This window comes from Equus quagga, chromosome 2 (assembly GCF_021613505.1).
Source record: "Equus quagga isolate Etosha38 chromosome 2, UCLA_HA_Equagga_1.0, whole genome shotgun sequence".
NCBI lineage: Eukaryota > Metazoa > Chordata > Mammalia > Perissodactyla > Equidae > Equus > Equus quagga.
In genome coordinates this window covers 4,650,495-4,662,109 of record NC_060268.1, presented here as the reverse complement: position 1 = coordinate 4,662,109, position 11,615 = coordinate 4,650,495, and the positions used below count along the sequence as shown (strand labels likewise).

The 11,615-nt window shown below is 40.3% G+C and overlaps 1 protein-coding gene across 1 annotated transcript; it reads right to left on the bottom strand.

Moving 5' to 3' along the window:
- Positions 1-1,065: 1,065 nt before the first annotated feature.
- On the bottom strand, positions 1,066-1,719 carry RPL10L (ribosomal protein L10 like). The gene has a single exon (XM_046655302.1). The coding sequence runs from the start codon at positions 1,717-1,719 to the stop codon at positions 1,066-1,068; it is 654 nt and encodes a 217-aa protein (XP_046511258.1).
- Positions 1,720-11,615: the final 9,896 nt, after the last annotated feature.

Below are 11,615 nucleotides of genomic sequence, written 5' to 3'. Positions count from 1 at the left end.
ATTTTTTAAGTAAATGGAAATAATTTAAAACGCATGTGTTTCTATACCTTTTTGGACTCCCTTTGTTGCCTTCATTGAGTATGTCAACGCTGAAATGAATAGTTAGTTTAGGAAAACTGCGGGCACTGTTGGCAGGATTGCGATTCGGAAGACTAAATAACTTAAAGACCTAGAATTTCAAAATGTAGTACAGACCCAGAAATTTTAGCTTATGTAGTTTCTAAAACAAAACAAAGCAGAACACATCCGTGTGATCATTTAACGCTAACGCAGGGCAAGCACCTACAGATTGCAAACTCTCGCAGGGGTCCTTTTAGGGCACAAATCGCTGATTTAGTGTCATTTTCTCTTTTCTGTTCTACTGGGACTCAGGAGCAGCATGAGCTCTGTTGTCAACCTATCACCTTTCTGGGATGAAGAAAAGATTGGACCGTTCTCCCCTGAGGGTGAGTGAGTGTAAAGCTTGTCTGGGGAAGCCCTTTGCAGTGACACCCAATTATCCTAAGGCTGATAATTGGAGGTGACAGGTAATTCCAGAACCAATGCACAGAAATTTATAAGGAAAACATAAGCAACAAATTTAAAAATACACTTTGGTTACCAAGAGATTGTAGTTGAAGTATCACTAACACCTACCATTATTTTCACCCTCGTTGTTTATTTTCTACAAACACTAAGAATTTTTTCCTCTACAAATCTTGGATTTTCTCTAGCTATTTTTAGTCAAGGTCATGATAGCTGCATAGTTTATGACTTCACTACAAACAAAACTTCTGACCTATTTCCCTAGGCGCTCCCAAGTTAAAAGTGTTCAGATTAGAATTGCAATAACTTTCTCTACAAATCACGTGCAGATTGTTTCACTCTCACTTGAAAGGGAAGTATCATTTGACACTAAAACTCTTTCTGGTATTTAGATAAAAAGTACTTTTCTAGTAGTTTATATTCTAAAAATTGGATAAATATTTTTCAAAATATTTAAAATTTAACATTTATTTTGTGCCAGTGAATAAAATTTATTGGTGAGTGTCTGTCAGACCAGCAGGGTCACGGGAGGCAGCGCCGTCAAAGACCTGATGAGTACAGAGCTCGCCACGCGGCCAGGGGGCCACGACTGGGCACGTATTTGACTCCACAACCATCCGGGATGAGGCGCTTCTCGGCCACCTTGTCATCAAATTTATGGGCATTAAACTTGGTAAAGCCCCACTTCTTGGAGATGTGGATCTTCTGGCGGCCGGGGAACTTGAACTTGGCCCTGCGTAAGGCTTCCACCACGTGCTCCTTGTTCTGAAGCTTGGTGCGGATGGACATGATGATCTGGCCGATGCAGACTCTGGCCACCGTGCCCTGGGGCTTTCCGAAGGCCCCCCGCATGCCGGTCTGGAGCCTGTCGGCCCCAGCACAGGCCATCATCTTGTTGATGCGGATGACGTGGAAGGGGTGGAGCCGCACGCGGAGGTGAAAGCCGTCGCGGCCGCAGCTTTTCACCAAGTACTTGTTGGCACAGATGCGCGCGGCCTCCAGGGCCTCGGAGGACAGCTGCTCGTGTTCATCAGACACCATGTGCCCACAGAGCGGGAACTCGTCCACTTTGGCCTTCTTCCGGCCCAGGTCGAAGATGCGGATCTTGGCATCAGGGACCCCGCGGCAGAAGCGAGACTTTGGGTAAGGCTTGTTCTTACAGTAGCGGTAACAGCGAGCGGGGCGGCGGCCCATGACGCTGAGAGGAAGCGCGGCCGCAAGGCACCGAGGAGAAAGAGGCGCGCGCTCCCACGCCTGCGCACGCGCCGTGTACACCCTGCGCGTCTTCCCGCGCGAGAACCAGAGTCCCCGCGAGCGCGCGAGGTCCTCGCCATAGATGCTGTGATTCTGCGACACTACGCCTGCGTGTGGGCACGACTGGCACATGCGCAGTGCAGAGAGCGGCTGGGCACGTGCGCCTATGGGGTTCCCGGTACCGAATTGGGCCTCGCTGCAGGGGCGCAAGAGCCGTTGCCTTCTTGCTGTCCCATGGGGCGTGGAACTGCTGCCCTAGGCTGTGTCTTAAGTATAAAAGTGTTTTCCTAGAGTTTAAATAAGGAAGTTTATATGCTTTCTGTATAGTTTGTCTAAATTGCTCCTTTTCCGGAGCTCGGGTCTCCCTCCGCCGTTTGTAGATGGGTTGCTTTTTCTGGGGCGTGAGGTCGGTCGCTTCCCTGGGCGCGGCACTTTCTGATGGGGCTCAGCAAGAGAGGACAGCAGAGTACATGCAGGGAGACAGAGAAGGTATCTGTTGTACATGCTGCTTGATAATTGCTTTGGAAAAATGAAACGGGTTCTTTTGCTTATTTGGCCATATGGAATGATTTTATTCTCAAAATGGCATCCACAAAATTGAAATGCCAACTGAGTTTTTTAACTTAAGGCTATTTGCATTTTCAAATGTTACAGCTTCTGGGAACTTCATGAAAGAGTATTGTTAATCTATTATACCTTACTGAAAATGGGTTTAATAGCTTTTTTCGCCTGATATTAGATTTCGTAAAAATATGATCAGGCTCAGAGGGTTGGGAAGGAGGAAGATGAAAGAGAATTTATAGATAGTCTATAATCCCTACTTGGATTTTTCTAATGTTTTTTATTCCTTTCTGCCATTTCACAAATCTGTGACATCACAGAACAATATCCTTCCAATGTGAATATATTCTGCTCAAGCTTTCTCTTTAACAGGAAAACAAATAAGTTGTGACAAATTAACTCCTGCCCTTAAAGTGAGTGGGGTTTTACAAGATACCCGTGTTAGAGTAGATGCGTTAAAGCTCCCAGCGTAGAGAACTTTCCCACCTTACATAGAAGCCTGCTTGCTTCCCCTTTCTGCCTTCCTGTTTTCCCCCAATAGTTGCTCTGTCCTGTGTAAGCCTGAATATGGAGATAAAGCAGCAGGACACGTTGTGTTGCCCTCACTGAGCTTGCAAGTCTAGGAGGGGATTTAGATGCTACTCAAATAATACGTTATTATATTACAAAGTACGAAGTTGACCCAAAAATGAGAAGCAGAGTGAGCCCTGAGAGCTGGGATGAGGCCCTATCTCGACTGAGAAATGGAGAGGGAAGACTTTGTCAGGAAACAGATTCTGTATAGTGGCTGAGGCACATGGCGCCTGGCATCAGCGAAGGCCCTGAAGCAGGTGAGAACATGGACCATTTCTGGAACTAAAGTAGGGCCAGTGTGACGATAAGTGAGGGGCTGAGTGGCATAACATGAGTCCAGTGTGTCGAGGGGTTGGGGGTCTGCATATCATGCAGGCCCATTTTACCATGTTAGGGATCCTGCCCTCTTCTTCAAGACCACTGAAGAGCTCTACACACGTTTGATCACTCTTGTTGTATATAATGTAGTTAATAGACGGAACGGGGCCAAAAAATGGAGGCCAGGAGATCAGGAAGAAAGGCTTTACAACAGCAAAGAAAAGAAATGAAGATAACTCGAACATGCTTTTACTATCTTTTATTTTGTAAACATGTTTGTATCTTTTTCTACTCTTACATGCCCTAAATCTGTCATAGTTCTGGGGGAGAGGAGGCTGTAGGGTAAAAGGAAGCTACCCAGCCAGCATTCATGAGCCATCATCCACTCACCCTGCCTGTCTAGGCCAAGCTTTGGGTTTCCAAAACTCTAGATTTCTCTGACCAGCAGGTGTTGTGTGCTGTCAAGGCCTGCTTGCATAATCCTCTTTCATTAATCCACAGGATGACGAATCCTAGTTTGCCTGGGACTTTACCAGTTTTAGCAGTGAATTCCTCCGTCTTCCACAACTCATCTGTCGCAGGCAAAATGGGAAGGTTAGTCGCCCTGCCACACTGATGCATGGCACCTCACAGTTGCAGGATAGAGTCAGAGGGTGGGAAGAGATGGTGAGAGCCAGCCTGCAATTCTCCACTTATACCCCTTTTCCTAGTCCTACAAATACTAGAAAGGAGCCTGTGGAAAATGTAAGCCACACCATTTTATGTTAAAAGAAAAGCATTCTCTTCAATCAATTCTAACATTTTGAGTGTTCCCCAGCTCCCAACTCCTGCCACCCATAATGTACATCATGCTAAGCAAACCTTGCAAAAAAGAATAAAACTTGTCTGCTTTGAAGTGGCCTGAAATATTGTTGAAAAGATGATACATGGGAAATAATTTAGAGTTTTCTTATTGGCTAGCATTATTACTTTCACAACTGCAATAAAAGTTTAGCAAAGGGAGATGCTAGTGTCACATAAAATAGATATGGCTTAAAGAATGAGTAGGAGATATGTAAGCGACAGTAAGGAATAAGGTAAGAAAGGTGCATGGTAGCTACATAGACGGTTAAGATCTATGAGACAAGAGCTATGTCTATTTGGGTCACTGTTTTGTCCCCTGTTTTTGGCAAATTGTGTGACCCGTAGCTCAGAAAATATTGGAATGAGTACGCAACACTACTGAGGTGCAGTGGTGTGTTGGTAAATGTTGAAAAGCTTGCTCACTGGGGAGTGGGGGAGCGGAGCCGAGGGAGGGAGGAAAGCCCCTGTTTGTAGTTTACTGACTTCCGTGGCGTGAATGCTTCATCATCAATTTCAGCCACTAGTGTGATATTAACCTAATGATGGGGAGAGATGCACACAATCGGCTCTTGTGAGTCAGTGTTAGCTGGCTCTGCACACTGGTATTTAGCTGTGCATACCCAAAAAAATAGAAAAGACAAACTTGACTCAAGCTAATAATTCATAACCTGGGATAATAAATTTTGGATGAGTAGGAAGAGATCATTTTCTCGGAGCCTCAGAAAGCAGACAAATAAACATGTTTAGACTTGATGATTTTGCTTTGACTATGAAGCAGTCTTTCCTCCATGGTTTCTCTCCTGTTCACAATGCTTATGTAAGAGATCTGCAGTATTCTGTACTTATTGGTTAGGTGTGCATCAAGGCTTTAAATATTTGGAATTAGCACTGGACAGTGTTAGCAATACAGTCAAATTCCCAGTATCCTCTGGATCCATGTAAAGACTGGAAAAGAATAGTTCTGTGTATCCGTTCAGTGCAGCACTTCGTTTCCGTCCTTGATACCACATTTCAAACACTTCACAAAAAGCTAAATCTGACTCTGTTCGTAAAGAAGAATATGCACTGGAGTCTAACATATGGACTGATGTGCGCCCTGGATGCCCTCTCCTGCTGCTGGAACCTTCGGCCTTGTTGATGGCTGAGTCGTTATGCAGCCTTCCATCACTTGGTGTTTGACAATAGACTATGATTCCGAGATCACTTCCCCTCGGGCTCTCAATGAGGTGTGAAGCCTCCACTGGTGATGAATAGTCATTTTCATCTGCATTTCTTAGTAACTTCTTACTGGGAGCCATTATCTCAATATTTTAAGAACCCAGATGAGCAATTTGCCTATATTTTCCTAGAGTTGAGTTGTGAATGTAAAAGAGTCATGGTTATGGCTGGCCTTTTCTTCAGAGTCAGCCAGTTGTGTCCATTGTTGTGGCTAAAGGGTGGTCATACTGCTCCATCTCATACACCAGATTCATAACAGTCTCCTTATCTATTTGACAAATGCACATTTTCTGAATGGAAATACGGTGACATGATTAACTGTTTGGTCCCAGGGGCCTAATGCATCTTCTTTTTTGACTGATATTTTATACGTTTTGATTATTCTCCTTTTGGGAATCTGTTTTTTATTTTGAATCTGCGAACTGAGTATATACACTTACCTTTGTGCTTTGGTAGTATAGGATGAGCTCCCCCAAAATGAGTGTTTTTTTAATATTCCTCCAGAAAATTGGACAAAATAAGTGAGGATTAAATCAGGGAGAAGTAGCGCATAAATATGCTCATTAGAATTTCATTGATTTTAGTTTGTAAATGTTTACGTTACTTGTTTAGGTGTCGTACTTGTACAGAATTTATAAGTCGTTAATCAGTTTTATATGGTAAGTAATTGCTTTTATAATTATGCATATTTAAGTAATGCTATAATGAAGATATAATTTCTAATATATAATAAATAAGAAAGTGCTATAATAGAGCATAATAATAAAAATTCTATGCTAAAGAGGACTTGAATCAATACAAAGAATCTACATATATATTTAAAAGCCCTCCTCTCTTAAAAAGTCTTGGTTTGGTGTGAACATTTGAGAAGCACTCATGTGGGGTCAGGGTGCTGTGTATGAAGCTTTCCTCCCACAACTGAAGGCCTGGGATTCCTGTCCTGTGACCCAAGTCCCTGTCCATTATTTAAAAGGTGTCATGATGGGAGCACTGTTATTTTTCCCCTAATACCCAAGTTGCTTGCCAATAGTATGAACTTTTTGTGGTTTACTAGGCTTACAGACATACATGAAGCAAATAGTAAGTTAAACATTAGAACTGTGTAATCATTTATATCCTAACACCCAATTGTATTTCAGGTTAAATCAATCTTGTATGTTTAAAGGATGACCTCTCTATCCACTGAACAGAACTTTTTCTTTATGAAAGTGAACAATCAACCTTAGTGATTAGACGTAAGGGTTCTTGAATTGTGAATTAGGTATTCCAGTTGGTAAAGCATTGACTTCAAAAGGCTTTTAGTAGAGCTTTGCCTCACTTGTCACCACTTTAATCCCAATGGCAGCCAATACTGAGGACTAGATCAAAGATAAATTGTCATACTATTTGGGACACATGGTAAACTACTACATTATTGATCTACTTAGTACTTATATAAAGAATTTGGCCTTGCCCAAAGCTTCTGGAAGTTAATCTCTAGTGTCTTTTCTTTGCCTAGGGACTTTGACCATAATGGGTAGTCTAACAATGTGGTTTATGGTGAGGGCTGACCATGCCAGAAAGACCAACAATGCAATGTAGGTTTTTGGGTCAGTGGTATCAGTTGACCTGGAGACTCACATCAACCGTGTATACAGTCAGTCTGTCAATCATGCCTGCCTAATGCAGTACTGATAAAAACTCTGAACACTGGGGCTTGGGTAAGTTTTCCTGGTTGGCAGTTCTCCATACATATAGTCACAAATCAGTGCTAGAAGAGTAATTCATCCTGCTTCAGTGGGGAGAGAGCAATGGAAGCTCCATGTTTGGTACTTCTCCTAAGCTCTACTCTATCCACGTCTTCCCTTGCTGATTTTAATCGGTCCCCTTTCCCTGTAATAAACCATAACCATGAGCGTATTCACCTTCTGTGAGTTCTGTGAATCCTTATAGTGAATTATCAAACCTGAACATGGTTTTGGGAATCCCCTAAACTTACAGTTGCTGTCAGAAATGAGGGCAGTCTTAGGCATTGTGCCTTCTAACTTTGTAGTTGGCTGAAAATTTTCATCCCTCAGCCCCATAAACCATGTATAAATGGTGGGGCACTGAAACATAAAGGAGATTGGAAATCTAGTTTATAGCGTCTCGTACAGTTAAAACATAATAGGCTAACAACAAGAAGTAAAGATTTTCTTAAAAAGTCATTGTTTTTTCTGCTTAAAAATATGTGTATTTATTAAAGAAGTAGCATATGTGCATGACAAAAATATAGAAATATAGACTGTTAAGGTTTGGTCATGTTTTCTTGCAGTAATTTTATGTGTGCCATTTTTATATCCTGATTTTTCTTTCACTTAAGCATTTTCTATAAGAATAAATGTTGCTCATATTATTTTAATAGTGGCAAAATACATTTTATCATATGCTAAGTTTTAGATCCATATATGAACAGATAAATTTACTTCCTGGCTGTCTATTTCATTGTTCTGTTTATATGCTCAAGAGCTAGTACCATAAGGCTATAGCAAAAGCAGCTTCAACTTATTTATTGATTTAACTTGAGGTCAACATCCAGGAGCTAATTGGTCATAAATAAAGGCTTGCTCCTTCTGACAAAGTAATATTTTAGAATGAGGCTCCTCATCAGTCACTTAAGCAGCAAAATGTGGATTAGCGACAAATAGTACCAGTGATCAGCATAAAAAAATTATAATGCAGGCAGCAACATGAATGAGAATGAGCAAAATAAGCCTACGACCGGCCAATTTTTGGTAAAAGTCTTGATTTCAAAGACATACAAATTCTTAATTCTTTGCTGGACAGTCAGAGAGTTTGTAAAATTCTAGCTAAATCTGGAAGATACTTGTTTCTTCTCCCTGAGATTGCATAAAGTGTTATTTTAAAATTATTCTAATGACAATGTAAAGGCATTCAGAAGCAGAGCATTTCCTAAAGCTTTACTTATCTCACCATCTTACTTGAAAGCCAGCTTATATCCTTTATGGAATGAAGTAGATTAACTATTTTTGCATGCATTTTGATAAAAAAAAATATGTCTCCACAAGTTCATTTGAATAGGTCATTTTAACATAATTACATTGTATCACCAAGCTGTTTCTGGAAATTTAGTAATTTTTGAGGATCACTGTGTCGAAGTTCACTATAATGCCACAACGTATCTTGTATATGTAAAATAAGAGTAAAGCGAGGCTCAGGAATGACATGTATCTCTTTAATCTATAAAAATATTTTCCCATAGATCTCTTAGCTTGATTCCCCAAAATAATTATCTCAGAAGGCACACAGAAACAAGTTAACTTGATTGTTCAAAATGAAGAAGTAATCCTTGGAAACATTAATTGACTCACCTAAAAATAAAAGTTGCTAAGTGTTGGATTTTGCAGAAAACTCAGCTCTTTGTGAACACTTTTTCGAAAAATTGTTCTTCTTCAGAATTTACCATTGGGGGTAGCTGACTATCACTTAGCATCTGAAAGTCAAGCTGGCTCTAAGATGAATTATGAGTCAATTGTGGAGCACATCCAGGGGCTAATGGGTTCTAAAACCAATACAGTTTGGTTTTTTTTTTTTAAAGATTGGCACTTGAGCTAACAACTGTTGCCAGTCTTCTTTTTTTTCTTCTGCTTTTTCTCCCCTTATCCCCCCAGTACGTAGTTGTATATTTTAGTTGTGGGTCCTTCCGGCTGTGGCATGTGGGACACCGCCTCAACATGGCATGATGAGCAGTGCCGTGTCCGGGCCCAGGATCCAAACCCATGAAACCCTGGGCTGCCGAAGCAGAGCGCAAGAACTTAACCACTCGGCCACGGGGCTGGCCCCTAAAACCGATTTGAGGGTCCTCTTTAAGAAACAGAGTGGAAATTATAAATACAAAATTAAAGACAAAGCAAATATTTATTTATAATGAGAAAATAGATTACAAATAGCTGTTAAAACTTCAAGCTCATTTTTAAAAAGAATATATTTTTATTAATTGCCTAATCCACTTTTAAAATCTTTCTCTTTATATTTTCTGGCTACATAATCTTTGATCTCCTCTCCATTTGACCATTATTTTGTGATATTTTTATGAAGAATAAAGACTCAATTCAGTCTTTCCTCAAGTAAGATCATTGAAATTTCTATTGATAACATAAAAGTTGCTTTCCGCCTCTTAACAGAATATCACTAAAGCCATGTACAACTTTAGGATTGTTGTCAAATTGAGAAAAGCCTTTTTTCTTTCATTTGTGAAGTGTAATATTTCAAAGAATTTTCTTTGGGCGATGACTACTCTCAAATACTAATGGACGGTACTTGTGACCCAGTTTACAGTTGCTGTCCCCCTTGTAACACAGTGATGAGAGAGCTGGAAAGCTCTCATGTCACTCATACCCACCTTGTAATGTGGTGATGAGAAGGCTGGAAACCACACATCGCACTTGTTCTCATGAGAGCTGATTGTGTGCATCTCTTCCCAACTTTGAGTTTGATGACGTCATGTTGGTAGGTTGAATTGGGCAGGATGGAAGTATTTACACTATTGAAAAAACCTAAAAATCGGGCCATTTATTTATTATTTTTTCTGTGGAGAGCCAGTTATTAAATATGTGCCAGGACACCCGATAATACCTCCTCCCAAGTTCTATGTCTCTTTCATTGGCGTCGCGCTTCATGTCAGGTCAGCCAGAAATGTAAATCTTTTTCTGAGCTAGAACAATTCATTGTTCTCCATTCATTGCATTATAAAATAATCCAAAAGCCTATTTATAACCTCAATTAAAATTTTTGCTTAATTAATTAAAGCTATTGATGTGATCTGAAATTTGTTTTGGAGACAGTTTTGTTGTTGATGGCAGAATACTTTCTATTGCTGTTATTCATTTTTATCACATTTGTTTTATAATCCATCAGTTTTTACCACATTTTCTGTTATTTACTAAATAAATTTGAAAGTACTGCCAAATGAGGAGTCTCTGTTTTTCACTTGTTCCAAGTGAAATGTCCCAAAACGGCTTTCCAAATTGCAGTAAAAATGGTATATTGCAGCTTTCTCAATTGACCACAAATCTTTGTATCGCTGTGCTGGATAAGTCAGCACAGGGAGTGGTCAGAATACTCCTGGAAGCAATTTCAACACCAGAACAACTAGCAATAACTTATCCATAAATTGATGTGGCTGCAAACCACAGAAACATACCCTACTAAGCTCATGCTAAATGCATTCTCTAATAACTTCCTTTTAGCCAGACTCCCAAATTGCCAGTTTTACTCCGATGCTCTCTGGCCTCAGGGAAAGCGTGAAGGAAGAGAAGCGGGAGTGCGAAAAAGACTGCAAATTTTAGAAAAACAATGTGTGAACTCATTGCTAGGGCGCATCCTAGAGCCTTGGAAGGGGCCTGTGTGAGTGAAGGTCCCTAAATCTGAAGCTTCATTGATTTATTAGAGGTCATTCCATTTCTGGGCAGGTGATGCTGCTTTCTACTTCTTTTTTAGTCTTTTTTTGCTTTTTTTGAGGAAAATTAGCCCTGAGCTAACATCTGCTGCCAGTTCTCCTCTTTTTGCTGAGGAAGATTGGTCCTGAGCTAACATCTGTGCCCACCTTCCTCTACTTTATATGTGGGATGCCTGCCACAGCATGGCTTGACAAGCAGTGTGTAGGTCCAGGCCCAGGATCCGAACTGGTGAACCCCAGGCTGCTGAAGCAGAGCACGCAAACTTAACCACTGCACCACCAGGTGAGCCCCTGCCACTTTCTACTTCTTAATACCCTTTTCATTTGACCTCCCTAAGTGGTTTTCCTCTCACATTTGCTTTCTACAGTCCCAATGTCTTCAAAAATCTAACAATATTTATACCATAACTACCTTCAAATCCTTTACTCACACTAAAATACAGATTATAGTTTCCAACTTAAAATTTTTCTCTCTAAAGGTTTCCAACAGCAAAGTCTTACAATAAAAGAATTGAGTAATAATAATACTATTTCAAGCAACAAATAATCGAAGAGAATATTTTAGTCCATGGAACACTATCTCTAAATTCATGGCTTATATTTTAATTAGTTGAAGGATAAAACTATTCAGTAAATATTGGCTTGTCATTTGGAAAAAAAACTGGGTACTTATCAAATGTTTTATAACAAAATAGATTCCAGGGGGATCAATGATTTAAATATTAGAATAGAATAAAATACTAGAAGAAAAGAAACATGACTTTATTTAAAGTCTTGAAGTGGTAAAGTCTTATCAAAGCAGGACTCGAACAGCCAGAAACTTGTAAAGAAAAACTTCTGAATTCATGAAAAATTTAAACTTCCATAAGATTAAAATAAATGGGTA

Coding starts and splice junctions, on each gene's coding strand:
- RPL10L (XM_046655302.1), bottom strand. CDS start 1,719: ATGGGCCGCCGCCCCGCTCGCTGTTACCGCTACTGTAAGAACAAGCCT.